Raw genomic sequence first — 19,313 nt, forward strand, 5'->3', positions numbered from 1 at the left:
TGGCAGATGTGAAAGACAAATCATTTTAAACTTTTACAGCCTGTTTCACAGACGGCACTGATCCCCTTTTGAAATTAATATATAAGCTAATTTCCATCTTCTACCTTGGGCTGTTTTGTGTGCCAGTGGTTTCAAGTGTTACTTAGCTGTGATGTTCTGATGCCTACATACTTCTCCTGGTGGTTAATGTTTTTCCTTTGGAGGATGATTTTTTTTTTTAATTGCATGATTGTCAACATGTAGATGTTTGATAGGTATTGTTTCCTGTCACTATTTTGGGTTTATAAACACAACAGAGATCAGAAGGAAGAAAGGGACATAGGAGAAGACAATGAGGAAGAAGATCCTAAGTGTAGTCGGAAGAAGAAACCGAAATTATCTCTGAAGGCCGACTCCAAGGAGGATGGAGAAGAGAGAGATGACGAGATGGTTAGTATCTCCCGTGCACCTACTGCGGGCACAGGGTGCTTCCTAGGAGAATAGCACCCGGTCAGAGGCGCTGACTTCCAGTGGTGGTTCCATGACTTTCTGTGTTTCCATCTGCGAGTTACCTCCCTACCCTCTTCTGGGTGTCACTGTCCACCTTTCAAAATGAGAATAATAAATAATGGTATTCCTCCCTTAGGCTGAAGAAGTAGGGTGTGCTAAAATTTATTACCGGAGAGCAAGGCCACAGCAAAATCTTCCATTTTGCAAATGAATCTTCAATCCCTCTCAATAGCAAAAATGTCAATCCCATTTTGGCAAATTACAGACAGATCACATAAAACTATGCAAGTAGGTAGAAAATGGCAGATAAATGTCAGGTATATTTAGGGGAAACTAATTCAGAATGTGCTAATTAAGGCATAAATATCTATCCCTAAAGTATATATAGTGGTCCTATGTGAAAAGAGAACTTGGAAAGTCTTGAAATTAAAGACTTCCCCTTCACATTGGTGTTGACCCACCATTATTTGCTCATCTCTCTCCTAGGAGCTGGGAACACAGGGGATGTGTGGCAGTGGGAGAACAGGAGCTCTCTTCTCAAGGACACCACATTCTTTTAAGGGGATAGCTAATAAACAGGAGACACGGCAGCCTGTGATAAATGCTATGTGAGAACAAAGTAGGGCACGAGGATTGGCTGACTCCTTTAAGCTGGGCTATCAGGGAGGCCTCCCAGAGAAGCTGGCAAGAACAGTGTGATCTCCGTAACAAGAGGGAGCCCCAGCTTTGCCAAAGGACTGAGGAGCCCCCCCAGGCAATGGAATGGCTGGGAAGAGCCCCTAAAGCAAGAACCTTTGTGACGTGTTTTGTTTGAGGAAATAAAGTTTAATTGAGCCTTAAAGGTCAAGGGAGGGTAGAGTTAGATGAAGCTGAAGAGGTTCAGGCCATGTAAGGCTTCCTGAGAAACCAGACTTAGGGGGTTTCATTCTGTTTTGTGTGTGATGGGAAGCCATGAGCAAGTTGAAGGCAAGGGAATATGATGACATGATTTATGTTTTAAAGCAATGGCTCAGGGCGCCTGGGTGGCTCAATGGGTTAAGCCGCTGCCTTCGGCTCAGGTCATGATCCCAGGTCCTGGGTTCGAGCCCCATATCGGGCTTTCTGCTCAGCAGGGAGCCTGCTTCCTCCTCTCTCTCTGCCTGCCTCTCTGCTTACTTGTGATTTCTCTCTGTCAAATAAATAAATAAAATCTTTAAAAAAAAATAAAATAAAGCAATGGCTCTAGTGTTGGCATGTGAAAGTGAGAATGAAATCAGGGAAACACTCAGTTTATTGCAGTAGACTCATTAAGAGGGCTAGGGAGGATAGAAGTCACTGGATTTAGGGTACATGTTGGAGGCTGTCTTACCAAGGTGGTGAGGGAGAAAGAAGGATCAGGAAAAACTCAGGTTTTGGCTTAAATAATTGACTGGGTAATGATGTCTTTTATTGAGGATGGGAAGGCAAGACTGGAATACAGAATCTAGAGTCCACTGGCATCATGGGTTTGAGACGTTCATTAGGTATCCGAGTAGAGATCCCAGGTGGGCAGTCAGATACAGGAGTCTGGAGTCAGGGAAGAGGGTCGGGGCTACAGACTGGGGATATTGGGCAGGCAGATGATATTTAAAACCCAGGAAGAGGGATTCAATAGAGAAGAGAAAGGAAGTGGGTTGGAGGAGACACCAGCAAAGGGACCGAGAAAGACAGGCCATTAGGGTGTGAGGAAAATCTGCACATAGTGGTCAAGGAGCTATAAGAAGAAAGTGCTCCAAGAAGGCAGGAACGGTATCTGAGTTGTTGCAGAATGTGATTCTTGGAAACGTTCTTATTTTGTAATGACCTCAGGCCAAAAGCAACACAGTTCTCAAATGACCTGTGTTCTTTCTTTCTTTAAAAGTTACGAAGTGAAATTGAAGAAAAGTACAAAAAATAATAATGCTCTCTGACAGCTCTCTAACTTTTCATTGGTGCCAATTTCATGAGCTTTTAAAATCATAATTTTCCTTTCTTGCTGTAGGAGAACAAGCAAGATGGAAGAATCCTGAGGGGTTCACAGAGAGCCCGAAGGAAAAGACGGGGTGATTCGGCTGTCCTGAAGCAGGGTAAGTTGATGAAAGAAAGATTTTACTTGTGGCTTTATGAAGTGGAAAATAATTCACACAGGTAGATATTTTCGTCTTAATTGGAATGTACACTATGGTAGTGAAGGTACTGTTTTGGGTTTTTTTAAAAATTTTGTCAATAAAAATCAGGGTTTTGAAGAAGTAGATAAGGAAAAAAATGGAAATTAGTAACTTCTGAGTAGTGTCCATTCAAACTTGAAAACAGCTTCCGATATTTTTCCACCAAATAGTTTTTTTTTTCTACTTTTGCACATTAACTAAAACCTTTGTTCTTGTTCATTTCCTAAGACTTCCAAGTTTTCAATGTTTCCTCTCAAACCACAACCTCCTGATGGGGAGCCTTTTTTTTTTTTTTTTTTTTTTTGTCATTGCTCCTCAGGCAACACTTTATTTTCATGACGAATCCAGTCCTTAGACCCTTTCCTTTTACACTTGACTGGATGACCTGACCTCCTTATTCATCCTGGCCCTGAGCTCATTTCCACAGACGCCCACTAGATTTTGTCCTGCTTTTCTGATGCGTCCCATCTGTCCGCCAGCCCTTCGTGTCAGGTCTGTCCACTGAGGGCAGTCCCACCACCGACTTGGCCATTCCTGTCGTCCCTGCAAACTAGGGCGGGAGGCCAGTGTGTCTTCTCACCGCGTGGATGCATTCCTTGCCCATTCCTCTCTCAGTTCCTCAGACACGGCTTCAAGTATTTCTGCCTGCCTCAGGCACACAGCCTAACTCATATTCTGGGGGGAGATGACCTTCTGTTTTACATCACTGAGATGATAGGGGATAAACTCCTCACTCTGCTTTCGGCCTCACCAGTGTTTTAACCTTTCTCTCCCTTCTGCTTTTCTGTCTTCAGAGCCCCAGCTCTTCTGGGACCTTGTTCCTTCAGTCATTTATTTTTGCCCCTTACGTGCTCAAATTTCTTTTTTTCTTTTCATGGGCTCCATCTTAGCGTGCTCAAATCTCGCCCCCCCCAAATACCTTTCGCTATTATGTTCTTCCTTTCATTTCTATTATTTATTAAATAAATCCACAATAAAATGGATATTGGCTGGCGGCATACCTTTATCACTCATAGATTCCTTTGCAGCTCAAAGTCTGGCCCTTGCTGAATTGACCATCCCCTCCCTTCCCAAATTAGCGGCCATTCCCTAAGCACTCCTTGCTCTGGCCTCTTCTTAGTCCTCAGCTTCTTGATCTCAGGAAACATTTTTGAATCATCTTGTTTCACGATACTCTTCTGTCTTGGTTCCCTGTGTTGTCTCCATCATTTATTCTAAATTCTTCTGCTCTCTCTTCTGCCATCATAACTGCTTATATACCACAGTTTACTCCTTATCTTTGTTTCTTTGGAAGAGGGGTCAGGAGGAGACTGGGAAATACCAGTCATGGAAGTAAAAGAAGATCCCATCGTAGTAGTAGGTAAGGAAGTGAGACTTCACAAGATACACCTCTGACTTCTTACATCTGGGAACCCTAGCCTATTAGTCTCACTTGCTTTTCAGGTTTGCCTCCTAAAGGAAAGAAAGCCTGGTGCTGGGCATCCTACCTGGAGGAGGAAAAAGCTGTGGCAGTGCCTGCGAAGCTCTTCAAGGAGGTACGGGCCCTTCTAGAAAGCATTGTCTGCATTGTCTATAAGGGCATTGTCTACAAGGGCAAAGGGTCTGGAATTCTGATCTGGAATTAGGATTGATGTCTCTGTTGTTTGTTTAAGAAATGTGACTTGGGAAAATTTCTCAAACATACTGTATTTCATGAGTGTATTTATGTGGAGGGGATAGTGCAAGGGCAGCTAACGCTAATATAGGCTGACCACGCCCCCATGCCCCATGCACGGACACACGTCGGGACACACTTGCTCTTTTCTCTTGACATTTACCAGGCTCCCACTCAGTAATTTTAAGAGGGATACCTCTACTACTGCCGAAAAGCTCATACATAAAGAAAATCTGGCATGAAATTTCATGTCAACATTATGGCTTTGGGAGAAGTGAAAAATGGGTTACTGAGGTTTATGTAATATCACAACAACAATCTAAAAGCAGGTTATTGTATTCTGTTAACTGTAATAAAAACATTTTGTCATGAGTGACTTAAGCTCAGTTAGAAGTATAGCTACCAGGTGTGGTTCTGAGTAGCAGCTGCCACCACTGGGCTAAACCTGGGGTCAGGAAGCCTTTTCTGTAAAAGGGCCAGATGGTACATATTTCAGATATGTAGGGCATCTGGGCTCAGTTACTGCAACTCAGTTCTGTTGTTGTAATAAAAGCAGCCATAGACAATATATAAAAGAAGGGCTATGGCTATATTCTTGTGAAACTTTATTTATAAAAACAGGTTGTGGGCTGGATTAGACCCAGAGAGCATAGTCCACTGAACCTTGCTTTAAATTATTTATATTTAATCATGGTGTGTAATAAATCCTCCATTGATACCTTGTTAGCTATGCATTCACATAGGCAGTTTTAAAAACATAATGAATAGTAAATGTTGCGATGATTAAATCTACATTAAGAATATTTAAATGTGGGGCGCCTGGGTGGCTCAGTGGGTTAAAGCCTCTGCCTTCGGCTCGGGTCATGATCCCAGGGTGCTGGGATCGAGCCCCATGGGCTCTCTGCTCGGCGGGAAGCCTGCTTCCTCCTCTCTCTCTGCCTGCCTCTCTGCCTACTTGTGATCTCTCTCTGTCAGATAAATACATAAAATCTTTAAAAAAAAAAAGAATATTTAAATGTAATTGTAATTACATATGGACTTGTTCTATATAATTATTTTCTATAAATTTGATTCTTTGTAGACTAGATTTTTTTTACATTAAAAAAAGTTTAAGTACACCTAATTACTTGAACCAGTGAAACAGCCTTGTAATTCACACTGTAAGAGTACTAGAAGAATGTGACTATGTCCTTCAGAGCCCTGTCCTCTAGGTCCCAGATTTGCCTCTCCCCGTAATAAGTGATTACTGCTACCAGTTCATCCATCCCCTTCCTAGGAAATTGTATGTGCAAATAAGCAGTAGATATACAGATCCTGTCCTCCCCATCTTCAACCAAATAGTAACATGTCACACACACTGGGTGAGACTTTGCTTTTTTTTTTTTTCTTAACTTAGTTTGGAAGGAGTCCATCATTCCATCATGATTCCCTTCATCATTCTTTTTTTCTTCATCATTCTTTTATATCGATTATTAGTTAATTAATATATTAATCATATCTTTTCCATAATAAGTTGCTCTCTATTAGTGGACACACTATTAACATATATGTTAATATATGACAGATATATGATACCCACATATAAATGTTTTGGTGAATGACCTTGGATACTCCTGTCATTCTGCACATTATGAGGGTATCTCTGTGGATAATTTCCCAGAAGTAGAATTACTAAGACAAACCGAGTATCCTTTTTGAATAGATAGCGGGAGATGGCAAGAGGTTGGGCCAGTTTCGATCCCTGCCAGCGATGTGTGTGTGTGCCTGTTCCCCCAGAGCCTTGCCCACACTGTGTTACCAGACTTTTTGATCTTGATAAACCTGATTAGGGAAAATATGTTTTAGTGTAATTTTACCTTGTATGACTGTCATGGATGAGGTTGAACATCTTTTCAGATACATAAGACATTTCCTTTTCTGTGACCTTTTTATAGTCTTTGATAATTTTCCACTGAATTATTTGGTGGTCCTTTTCTTTTGGATTTTTAAGAATTATTTAGCTGTTTGGTTAGTCTTTATTTAAGAGTGGTAATTAGTCACATTTTAATTGGGCTTTCAGGATAAAATACTAAAACCAGTGTCATTTTGCATTTTAGTATCAATCCTTTCCATATAACAAAAATGGGTTTAAAGTTGGCATGAAATTAGAAGGCGTGGACCCTGAACATCAGTCTGTGTACTGTGTCCTCACTGTGGCTGAGGTAAGCCTAGCCTTGTCTTTATTTTTGCAATAAGATGGCGATTATGGGGTTTTAATAATGGGAAAAGGTTCCATTTGTTGAGTGCTGATACCAGGCATCATACTTCTTGTTTTGTGTATTAACTCACTGAATCTTTATAAGAATCCTATGCAGTTCATGTGTTTTCATTTCTGTTCTATAGATAAAGGAACTGAGGCTCAGAGAGCTTAAGTGATGTTTATTTACAAAGCCACACAACTTCAAAGTAGTAGAAGCAGGATTTGACCCCAGGTCCTTGTGACTCCATAGCTTTGGTCATACTGTGGTTCCTTAACATAGGAAACAGAGCAACGGGGTGGGGGTGGGGGGCTGGGTGGCCCAGTCAGTACTGTGTGTCTACCTTTGGCTCAGGTCATGATCCCAGAGTCATGGGATGGAGTCCTGCATCAGGCTCCCTCTGCCCTTCCCTCTGACTTGTTCTTTCTCAAGAAGAGAAAGAACTTTTCCCTCTGCCCTTCTCCCCTGACTTGTTCTTTCTCTCTCTCAAATAAATAAATAAAATCTTCAAAAAAAAAAAAAGAAAAAGAACTAGACCAACAGATATGTATATATCTTTTAGTATTTCAAGGTACCTCTGTGAAATTTTTTGAGAAAAATTGTCCTAGTCTATTTATATATTTATCTTAGTCTAGTATATTATACTAGTATATTATATACATAATACACTAGTATACTAGTAAATACTGAGAGCATTTCTTAGAATTTACTGCCACTTGGGTTTTAACCGTATGTTCCAGAGGACTTTCCATGGCAGTAAATAAGCATCTCCCTTATTATTCGAGAATGGTTAGTGGTCCCGGCTCTGTGCTCTTGCCTCAAGCTTCCTGACCGGCTTCTACAGAGCAGGTGCTCCTGGAGTGTTTAGAGGTCTACTGTGTCATGTGCTCCCACCTGAATGCATCTGCTGTGCTAGAGGCCAAGGGATTGAGAGGCTGGACTTCTATCTGAGAACCCAAGGCAGAGAGTGACGCAGCTGAGCCCTCCTCAACCCATGTGAAATTTTAACTCAGAACTTCCCCAAGAGCAGCCCTCTAGACAGCTGCGTGGCCGCAGCATTCAGCACACATTACATAAAGTGAGTTCTTACCGGCGTTCCTGGGAACCTGTCTCTGCTAAGTATGAGTTGAGGAAGGCTTTTCTCGCTTTCTCCCAATGCAGCTACTGGTAGAGAGGAGAAGCTGTTGACCTCCCTCCGTGTACCAGCCTTGGCCAGCTCTCACAGTCTGCAGCGCTCTGCCAAGGCCAAGAGCCAGCATTCAGGCAGTGGACAGCGGGGCGTCACCCTGGGACTCTGCAGGGGCTGCATGCCCTGTGCGGGGCTGGCTCTGTCCCTGCTGGCCCTCCTTGCTGATGCATGCTGGTACAATATAAAGAACGGAGAGAGGGCATGGATATGTGGGAAAATCAGTCTTCGCGCAGTATCTTTGCGCTCCTAATATAACTGGGAAGAATGCCAAAGCACGGCAGCTCAGTTCTTCCCAGAGAAGGCCTTTGCCTTTAGATTTTGTCATTTTGTTCACTCGCTTTTATGGCTGGTCATGAGGGCGCTTTGATGAACATAGGCTATGTCACACTGACAGTCCATGTTTATTTGCGTACCAAAATCAGTAGATTTTGTTTTATTTTGTAAACAAGTTTTATACAGAGATATTCTGGGTATTTTGGATTTCTTTCTGTTTTTCTAGTCAGTCAGCCTGCCTTACCTATTTCAGGTTTGTGGATACCGGATAAAATTGCACTTTGACGGCTACTCTGATTGCTATGACTTCTGGGTAAATGCAGATGCTCTGGATATTCACCCAGTGGGGTGGTGTGAGAAGACTGGCCATAAACTCCATCCTCCCAAAGGTATTGTCCCTTTTTTGTTTCATATTTTAAATGCTGTAAAATCTTTCCTTATACTGTGATTTGGAATTTTTAAGAATTCAGACTTTATGATGATTCAGGTAGACCCTAATTTCAAGCTTATTGTTTATGAAGAAAAATGCGTTCATTAAAGTGAAAGAAGTGTAGAAAGTAGAATCCTTTTTAATGATAAACTATGTTCATGTACTTATTTGTATATAAAATAACATTGGATTGATACTTAATTTTTTTTAACTTGTTCATCTTCATTTTTTATTTTAAACAAATTATATGGTTCCAATGATATATGCCCTAGATTCAAGATTGATACTTAATTTTGGATACAAATTTTAGTGACAGATTTCTTTCATACACACACCCCTCCTTCTCCGCCCTCCCCCCCACACACACACACAGCTGACTCTTGAATAACACGGCGATTGGGGCCACCGTCTCCCAGCACAGTTGAAAATCCATGTGTAACTTTTGACGCCCTAAAAACTTAATTACAATAGCCTGCTGTTGACCAGAAACTTTACTGGTAATATAAATAGTCAAATTAACACAAGTTTTGTATGTTACGTAGATGATATACTATCTTTTTACCATAAAGTAAGCTAGAGAAAAGGAAACGTTATTAAGAAAATCATAAGGAAGAGAAGATAGGAGTAAGTGGCCCCATACTGTGCAAACCTGTGTTATTCAGGGTCGAGTATTTAGATCCTTGGAAAAACACGTTTGAAAATTTAGTTGTAACCTGTTGACATGACGAAGTTTACTTACTCATATTTCATTATATAGAAAATCTCTAGAAATTATGCATTGAATTCACGAATCTTAATATTTAGGAGATTGGGAGGGAGAATGTAGCCCTAAACACTGGTTTGAGTGGGGGTTGAATTAATAGTAATTACATTGGGCTCTCTGCTCAGCAGGGAGCCTGCTTCCTCCTCTCTCTCTGCCTGCCTCTCTGTCTACTTGTGATCTCTCTCTCTGTCAAATAAATAAATAAAATCTTTAAAAAAAAAAATTAAAAAAAATTTAAAAAAAAGAATTAATAGTAATTACTTTTTTGTTCCTGAGTTCTCTATACTACAGTCTGCCAGTGATTCTGCCTGTTTCATTTTTACCTAAAGATCCAAGAATGACAGATAACCATTTTTTTCCAGTCCATCTCTGGTGTATTTCATAATATCTTGTTTCTTTCCTTTTCAACTGTTTCATTCAATATTGCTTACTTGGTGTCAAAGATCCAGGTGACCAGTGTAGTATTTTTGGCCTGTCTCAGGGCTCTCATTTTTTCATGGGCTAGCCATCCTTTGGTTTTAAGTGAAAAATTAATGGCAGAATGGTATTTTCAGATGGCTGAAGGATTGAACAAAAACACGTAGAAAAAAATGAGGATGAAAAAGAGAATCTGCAAACCTTTATATAAATTGACCTCCTATATGTGGTGAATTATTCGCTCTTCTTTTCGTGCTGCCCTCTGGACTTTAAAGGAGGTAGAAGAGAGCACATGAGCCAATAAAATAAAATGCTCAATTTCCTTTTTAAAGGAAATGTTGGCTTCAACAGCATTAAATGTGAAATTGTGCGCATGAAGGCAAGGACATTTCCATTATTATAATTTGCCAACATCCTTACTTCATAAATCTTGAATTGTCATTCTTGTGGTGATAGACTAAAAAGATTTTATCTGTTTTATTACTGTTTTCTCCAGTTTTCAACTTGTTCCTGCAAGTGGTTTCCCAAAATAGAACAGGTGAGGGGAAAACTGTGGAGCAGTTATACTTAAATACTGATATAAATAGCTTGGTAATAAGCAGACCTGAGTATAATACATATTTATTACCTTTTATTTATATCCTTTATCGTTCATTCAGAATTGAAAAAATAATACAATTTGTTGGAAATAAACACAGCCTGTGTGAGACAATCCATAGTTATGAATTATGAGTTAAATTTTGTCTTTTTAAAAAAAATCGATTGTTCGATTTCAGCATGTTGGAGGTATAGCTGAATGTGGGAATGGAAAATTAAGTATGAAACATTTTTACATTTTACTCAATCTGTGTATATGTGCTTATCCAAGGTTATAAAGAAGAAGAATTTAATTGGCAGACCTATCTTAAGACATGCAGAGCTCAAGCTGCTCCCAAGTCATTGTTTGAAAACCAGAATATAGTAAGTACATCCAAAATACTTTTCCTTTCAAGGGAAGTGACTTTTGATGTTTCGCAGGATAAACTAAAAGTGATACCAAGAGACTATAGTAAATTTTATTGTTTTGGTAAATAAAGTACTCTTAGTTAAACTTTAAAATTAGCTTAAAATTATCATGAATACATATTTGATAGCCAAATCATGGTTATTGTGTTTTATTGAAGGGTGGAAGGCAACACAGGAAGGAAACCCTGGTGAATTTACAGTAAAAGTACATAAAAAATTAAATTGGGATATTTTATTGTTAGTGTCCATTCTTAGAGTGCTGTTCACATGGGATTCATGCAGTGAAATGAGGGTAGCCCTGTTGGGATTTGCATGCTTAGGGACGGTGATTCACCTTCCCTCCAGTGAGTAGCTTCCTTTTGCCATGTAACAGAAGCAAAGTCTGGATGTGTATGTATTTCCCATATTTTTGATTTGTGTTCCCATTTTCCACAGTGTTTTCCCTGTTGCATCTCTGAGGAAGCCCAACATGTTACACTTTTCTTCCTTGTCCCCGTTCTGATCTAACTGGAATTAACAGAGAGTAGGCAGGCGGAAAGCCAAAATACCATCTTTCTAACAGTTAAGGGCTCAGTTGGAGTACATGCATGACCTCTATCTGTTGACAAATGAGCTCGTGGATTCTGAGACCTCGAATTACGATGTACTGGCCCTTCTGCCCCATCCCCCAAGCCCAGGAGCACTGGATTGGGGCAGACCTACACCCCACAGGGACAGAACAAGCCTGTAGAGGGGTGGAAATTCCGTGCCCTGTAGGCCAGTTTGCTCTTGTGAGTGGGACCACTTCCTTCTTCCAGATTCATCAGTCAGGTGACGGTGAGTGAGAACGTAGAGAGAGACAATAATGTTTCAGTAATGAGGTTCCCTCCAAATGGAAATGAATATTAGGACGGGGTAGAAACTTTCTCACTCACTCCAAATACCTTCCATTTGTGAAATGGTTTTAACCAGTTGTTTCAGGCATTGGTTTGATGGCTAAACAAGTCTCTGATCGAATTGAGCACAGGCCAGGTTGAATTAGAGAACTGAAGAGGGCTGTGTGTGTGTGTGTGTGTGTGTGTTTAGGTGACTAATAGAGCTAATGAGCCAGATCATTTTTTTAAAAATCTCTTAATTGAGAGGAGAGCTTAATTACTGAAATGTAAATACCGTGTTGTCAGTAGGTATTCTCTGTCAAGACAAGGGAGGGAGGTCATTTAGGTGGAAAATTCAGCAGCCTGCTCCAAGATTCCTAATCCCTGTCTGGTTCTCTGAGGATGCGTTCAGTCGGGGATTTGATTAACTGCCTTGAACCGTCATCTTAAATTCTGTGCAGTGCTAGTGTACAGCTTAATCTTGAGCAATGGGTTTGATCTCCAAGACACAATTAACTTTTCTATCCCTAAATTCTTCTACCTCAGAATATGCAAATATTTGTGGTCAGAGCCCTGGTAAATAATTTCAGGACTTAAACGTATCGTCAGGGTGTCTGTGTACCATTAATTCCTGCTCCTTCTATTCATCTAGGACATAAGCTAACATTTTCAGATACGTGTTATCTACACTTCTGTAATGAGAACTGGATAGTTATAGTAAAATGAGAGATAACAGTTGTTTTGCTTAAAGTAAGTAGAATAGTTATCTGTATGCTTAAGTCTGGACAGAGGATTTTTTTAAGAAGGGCAGAAAGGACTTGGGGCGTTATGATTGGCATAACTAATACCCAGTACATCTCTCCAAGTTAGGATAGTTTTCCTCACACAAGATCCTAAGGAATGTTTATATTTTAGTGCACCTCAGGCACTAAATATTATTGAGTTGTTATTGTCTTATTTCCATTACTCAGATGGCTGATCATGTTTGGTATTAGTTATGTTAAAAATTATTTTGAGGGGCGCCTGGGTGGCTCAGTGGGTTAAGCCGCTGCCTTCGGCTCAGGTCGTGATCTCAGGGTCCTGGGATCGAGCCCCGCATCGGGCTCTCTGCTCAGCAGGGAGCCTGCTTCCTCCTCTCTCTTTGCCTGCCTCTCTGCCTGCTTGTGATCTCTGTCTGTCAAATAAATAAATAAAATCTTTAAAAAAAAATTATTTTGAATGGCCATGTGTGTTCAGCCGTTTGTTTTGCTGCTTTTGTGAATAATATCTGTGGTGTTAGGTAAAAGTTGTAATAATTTGCAGCTTTTCACGTCTGAAGATGACCTACTTTCAGTAGAGTACTCTTTAGAGAGATCGCTTCAGGAATGGGAGTGAACTTGGACTGACTCATACACATTTTTAACTTGATTAACTGCATATTTTGTGTGAAATAATTTTCATGATTAAGTCTGTAATCAAGGACAAGAAAAACAAAAAGGGAACTGTATGGTGAATTAAACTTGCCTAACTAGTGGAATTGTCTAACTAGGGTGCCAGAACACATATTGAAATTGATTAAACTCTCTGAGGTTATGAGTATTTTGGTCTGGAGGTCCAGATATCCGCCTAGTGACTTGGGTGTACCAATAAGACATTGTTTTATCATTGCTGCTTGTTGGAAAGCGACCCTGCTTGAAAACCAGTACATGCTCTTTAAATAATGTGAAGGCGGCTGACGGATGCCAGGCCTTCAGGGGGGAGGTGTAGAGAGGGTACAGATCTAGCTGTTAAGTGTGTGCTTATCTCTAATTAAATCTGTGTGTTTCGTAGACAGTGATCCCATCAGGCTTTCGAGTTGGAATGAAGCTCGAAGCTGTAGACAAAAAGAATCCTGCATTCATCTGTGTTGCTACGGTAACAGATATGGTGGACAATCGTTTCCTGGTACATTTTGACAACTGGGACGAGAGCTATGACTATTGGTGAGACCTTTTCGGTTGCAGTGTGCTGTCTGTGATGGGTGTGTTCAAAGGCCACCAGGTGCATGGAAACAATACTAATGCAAAGCTCATGACAAGAAAACAACAGTGTTTTGTCCCATTCTTTGCCGTTTCAGATTTTTAATTTTGCACCTATTTCATATGGCACGTATTTCTAAGTAGTATCCTTCAGTTCGACTTCATGACTTGTATTTTCACTCATTCCTGCTGTGGAAGTGTGGTTTACCCGCCACCCAACACATGTTCATGTGGGAGTGCCCAGAAATGCATACTTCCCCCTTATCCTGGGTGTCCTCTGTCATTTTCTGAGAAAATAATTTTCCTTCATATTTTTATTCTCAGTAACTAATTGAACCATTTTTAATTGCCAAATACAAATATATTAATTGGGGAATATTCTTAATCCTTAGAGTTTTGGGACATACTACATAAAGTAGTAGAGCAACGTATTAGAAAATCACATACCTGTAATTCTAATAAAGCCATCATATTTTGATTAAGCAGTTGAAATAGTGATTTCCATACCTAATTCAAATTTATTGATCATTACAATTCAGTTTCCTGGTGAAGGTAATTTCTGAAGTACTTAATTCCTTCCTAGAACACTGGCAATGAGAACATATCTTTATAAAATATGGCCAGTGTTACAGTATCAATTGAATACTAATTTATATAGGTGTTGCTGCATTTCAGGAAAGCTTGTTTCCTCACCTGACTTTTCAGTATGCATACATTTAAAAATTCAGCTGAGCTGTCAATCATTTCCATTACGCCTCAAATTGGATTCTTAGAGACCAGTTTTACTTACAGTGTTTTAAAAAGGAGAGGCATTGAATCCATTTGCTATTCATACTTTTTAAATGCTTTCTGTTATACATTACATGTATTTTTTACAGAATTTCTTTTAAGGGTAGACAGGCAGTTCCATTATTACACCACATAGAGTCTTGTACTTCTGAATATTTTCGATGTGTTTTTCCCCAGCTGTTTTCTGCAAAGCTTAATTTTCCCCATAGCCTGTCTTTTCATTCCATTTGCAATAAAAATTTTTGAAATATAGACCATTTTAAGCATATACAAAAGTAGAATAATAGTGACCTGCCTGCAGCCACTTTGCAGCATCAAAAATTATCAACTTAAGATTCACTCTTGTTTTCTCTGTATTCCTTCTCCTGAAATCCCAACTTCAGGATTATTTTAAAGCAAATTTCAGATAGCATAGCATTTCATTAGTGTATACTGCAGTGTGTGTCTTTTAAAGATAGGGATTCTTTTTCTCCAGATTCATTGTTATAAATGCTATCTTGTTATTGACATACTTAAACATTCTTCCCAATTATCTTAGTTTTGTGGGTTTTTGTGTGTTGTTGTTTTTTTCCTTTTTTTTAGATTTGATGGTTTTTAAATCCAAATGAGGTGTACACTTCATGATTGTTTTGATGTTTCTTCTGATCTCTTTCTTTATAGATTCCTATTCCTCTCCTTCTCTGCCCCTTGTAACTTTTATTGAAGAAACGAAGGTGCTTGTCCTGTTGAGTTTCCCACAGTCTGGACTTGATTGAATTCTCATATTGCTTACCATGTTCATCTGTTCCTCATATTTCTTACTAATTCATGGTTTCTGTTTCATTCAAAATTATCTGTACCTAACTTGAGTGAGGGAATCGATGAGAAAACATTTAAATTTAGTAACACCATAAATCTGTTCTGAGGTCAAGTGTGTTTCTCCCTTGCTGTGTTTGATGTGCTATGATGGTGACAGTAGCAGAGTGATGACCAGATCCATTAATAAAGTGATACTTCAGGGGCGCCTGGCTGACTCAGTCAGAAGAGTTTGTGACTCTTGATCTCAAGGTCATGAGTTCAAGCCCCATGTTGGGTATAGAGATTATTTAAATAAATATTTTTAAAAATCAGTGATACTTTAAAGCAATTATTAAAATTTGTTAAAATGAGTGCTTTTTGTTTTTAAAGTCCTGATTCATTTAGGGTTATTTATTTTTAGCTTTTGTCTGATTTAAACAAAATGGGTAAATGTTTATTTTTTGTGGTCTTAGAAGTATTAGAGAGTTTTAAAAGTGTTAAGTTGTTTGTCATAAGATGTGTTTCCTTTAAAAACATTCTTCTAGAAAAAAGTAATGAAAAGCCTAGAAGACTTTGTCACATTCATTTTTCTTTGATGCCAAATGCCTAGGGAATAGGAAAGATACTGGGTTCTTATTTTAGAAAGAGCGGAGAAAAAAGATTTTTTTAAACACTGATTTTTGTATTTTTATGAGCACAGACTAATTATTTTTAGGACAAAATGTACTTTGAGGATTTACTTATACTTTTAACTGTTGACATGAAATCATATTTTGTTCATTGTCAGAATAAGAGTACAGTGTGTTCTCTTTCTCAGTATGCAATTATGGCACATTGAAAATTGCTTAAATGCATTGGAATTTCTCCAGCTTTATTAAATATTATGTTCTTTGATCTTTGAATTTTGGGATGGGTTTTATCTATATAAATTACTTGTTTAGGTATGTAATTGAGGTTACAAATAAGATTGCTTTCTGAATTTAAAATGATTTGGAAATGAGATTTTTTTTCCCATTTGGATTGAATAGTAATCTTACATCTTTTTTTACCTTAGTGGGAGTTGGAAAACATGTACAGTTGACCCTTGAACAGTGTAGGGGGCAGGAGTTCTCACCCCCAGTACAGTCACAAATTCGTGTGTAACTTTTGACTCTTCAAAAGCTTAATAGCTTGCTGTTGACTGGAAGCCTTACTGATCACATAGCCAGTTGAATTTGTATTTTGCATGCTATGAGTGTTATATACTGTTTTCTTTTAATAAAGAAAGCTAGAGATAAGAAAATATTATTAAGAAAATCATAAGGAAGAGAAAACACATTTATAGTACTGTATATATTGGAAAAAATCCACATACAAGTGGACCCATGCAGTTCAAACATGTATTATTCAAGGGGTCAAGTATATAAATCTGTCTGCATTTGTAGTAGTACAAATGCAATGAAATGTTTCTTCCTTCCAAAGAGGAAAACTGAAAATGCATGCAGAGTTGAAGTAGTTTTTACTAAAGGGGAAATAGTATATGTTAGAATAAAATTTGCTTTACCTCTGGGTTTCCCATGTGCTTTTATTATACTGGTAATTGCTAGCAGCGTAATTCTATCCCCTTGACAGTCATTAGACTTATTAATAATCCTAAATAGCTTGGAATAGTAGAACTAGAAAGGACTTGAAAGTTGGGGACGATCACCATCAAGGTGAGGATGCCATTGTCCTCCCAGAGCAATGCCCAGCCTCTCTTCCACTGCCTGGAGACTGGGCTCCTCAGCAGAGCACTGGTTTGAAGGAGCATCTCCTCCCTTCCCCAGGTGCTAGCAAGGAACCTTCCCTTTTTTAAAAAAATTAACATATAATGTTAATTAGCCCCAGGGGTACAGGTCTGTGAATCGCCAAGGAACCTTCCTTTTAAGAAATGTTATTTTCATGTGGTCTGGTCTTTTGGTAACTAGGAAGGCACAGCACGACTTAACTGATTGTTGAGTAGAAAAGCTGTCATAATTGAGATTGCCTTCAACTGTCCTTGAATTTCAGTCTGGTTTCCCAGTTGAGGTAGGGCAAGAAAAAATCAACAAGTAGATCTATGAAAAAGAGAAGAGTCAAGTTAGTGAATTAGAACAAACAGGGGGGCTAGGGCCATTATCTCTAAGTGTACTTCAAACTTTGTTATTGTTTTTTGGGGGTTGGGTTTTTTTTGGTTGGTTTGTTTGTTTAGAGGTGACTCTCTTTTGTCTCCCCAAAGTAATGTTGAAAAGTTTACAGCATGTTGTCGATTTCTGAGAGCAGTGTCAAAGTTAACAGGTTTGTCATCATTTGAGAAGCATGGGTTGATGGTGGTCACAGTTACAGAGACGAAAGGAACCTAGGTAGCTCTGCATTTCTTCCCTGAGGGGCTCGGGGTCTGGGGAGGGGCACAAACCATGGGCTGCAGGGTACAAGGTTTTTGCTTAGTTTTTAGAACCAACTACTTGCTGTCTAAGGTGGTGGGTAGGGGGAAAGACTGACTGATAGAATGGAGGGTTCTTGGGGAAGGTTTCCTGGAGGATATGGGATTTGAGCTGGATCATGAAGGATGATAGGAATCAGCTCTTGGATGTTGGGATGGAATATTCCTGGCTGAGGAAAGCATGTGCTTGTGTTTAGGCCCAGGCGAGCAAACAGAGGTATGTTTGGGGAATGGCAGCCCATCTGTTTAGTAAGTGACTTTACTCATGTCTAAGCTTTAGTTGCTCCCTTTGCAAAAGGGATAACAATACGTACCTCATAGGGTGGTGTGAGGATTAAAATAAAAGTTTAAGAAGCAGAAACCAGTTTGCAGAAGGTTAAAGAGATGGCTACAAGGGACTTTAGTCAGAGAAGCTAGGTCCTGGAGGTGAAAGTGGATTATGGGGTGTTAGGGGTGGGGGCAGTCAACAGGGTAGGGTTTCCTGCACAAAAAGAGTTTTGGGCTTAGTTTTCAGGCTGAAGAAATGAGGCCACCATGAGGAAGATATATGAGACTGTGGTCCTGTAGGAAGAGCTAATCTGGGGGAGAAAGGAGCTCCCTTCTCCGTCAGCCTGGAGAAGATGAAGAAATGATAGGAAAATTTGAGAGAAGCATAATGTGGCATCTCCTTTCTCTTTCCCAAGGAGTCCCTGTTAGTGAAAAATCACGTTTTAAGCTTAAAGCAAATTAATAATATTGAAAACAGCTGCTATGGGGAATGGGCTTGGAAATGAATTAGGGATGAAAAGAAGAACTACTTAACTCAGACTGATGAGGTTTGGGGTTTAGTAGTGAAACACAGAGTAATGGAGGCCCCTGAGAATTGGCGCAGACCCAAACCAGGAAAGCAGGGTTCTGGGAAATAAAGGGAGTCATCATGCTCTGAATTCAGGGAGTAGGCAAGGACGAGTGGTGTGTAATTCTTCAAAGAATCTGAACCATTATTGCTTGAAATGAAGACTTTAGTATTTTGCTTAGGTGAGCATCTTGAAATGTTCTCATTTGACTCTCTGCCTAGATTTGCAGAGTCTGGAGCGCATGCATTTTGTTGAGCTTTTGGCTGTGACTTGAGAAAACCAGAATCTCTTTCTTTTCACCTGAAAGGCTTGGTGAAATCTCTTAACCTCTTTCTGTTTCCATAAAATGAATATCTTAGCATCTACTCTCTTTATCCTTATATTAACATGAGTTTTTCGTGAGTGATTTCTTTGGATTCTGACCTTTCCAAAGTCTATCTGTCGAGGTCTGACTGGATCTTAGGAGTCTTCTTGAATAATTTTCACTCGCTTATGAAATGGACTTTTTTTTTTTTAAGATTTTTTAAAGATTTATTTATTTATTTTTGAGAGAGAGCACATGATCTTGTGCGAGCAGGGAGAGGGGCAGAGGGAGAGAATTCCCCATGCAGACTCCCCGCTGAGTACAGAGCCCAACACAGGCTCCGTCTCATGACCCTGAGATCCTGACCTGAACTGAAATCAAGAGTCGGGACCCTTCACCCACTGAGCCTCCCAGGTGCCCCTGAAATGGACTTAAAAAAGTGTTTGACATGGACTTCTTTGATGATTTTTGTAGAAACCCAAGAGAACGAAGGAGGGCTGGTGCAATGATTAACAGTTTACAGACTTCTCACCATCAGTCATTCGTCTATAATTACATTTCTTTCTGGTTCCATTTCTGCTTTTGAACACTAGATGGGACTAAGAGATGACTTGTTTGACAGTAGTAGTAGCAGAAAGGATTTCACAGGCTTCCAACTTCATTCTCAAGTGTTGGCTGATGGGCAGAGTGTGAG

General features: G+C 39.6%; 1 protein-coding gene across 10 annotated transcripts in view; it reads left to right on the forward strand.

Annotated features, from left to right (window-relative positions):
* The window catches only part of L3MBTL3 (L3MBTL histone methyl-lysine binding protein 3), a 111,661-nt gene that overhangs the window by 34,092 nt on the left and 58,256 nt on the right, over positions 1–19,313 (forward strand). For all 10 annotated transcript variants that reach the window (XM_047734098.1, XM_047734101.1, XM_047734102.1 and 7 more), the window contains 7 exons: positions 297–429; positions 2,489–2,573; positions 4,098–4,189; positions 6,405–6,509; positions 8,261–8,396; positions 10,486–10,577; positions 13,286–13,437. In XM_047734098.1, the coding sequence (XP_047590054.1) occupies positions 297–429; positions 2,489–2,573; positions 4,098–4,189; positions 6,405–6,509; positions 8,261–8,396; positions 10,486–10,577; positions 13,286–13,437 (795 nt within the window). The remainder of the gene's footprint in view (positions 1–296; positions 430–2,488; positions 2,574–4,097; positions 4,190–6,404; positions 6,510–8,260; positions 8,397–10,485; positions 10,578–13,285; positions 13,438–19,313) is intronic.

The sequence above is a fragment of the Lutra lutra genome, chromosome 6 (assembly GCF_902655055.1).
Source record: "Lutra lutra chromosome 6, mLutLut1.2, whole genome shotgun sequence".
NCBI classification, from domain to species: Eukaryota; Metazoa; Chordata; class Mammalia; order Carnivora; family Mustelidae; genus Lutra; species Lutra lutra.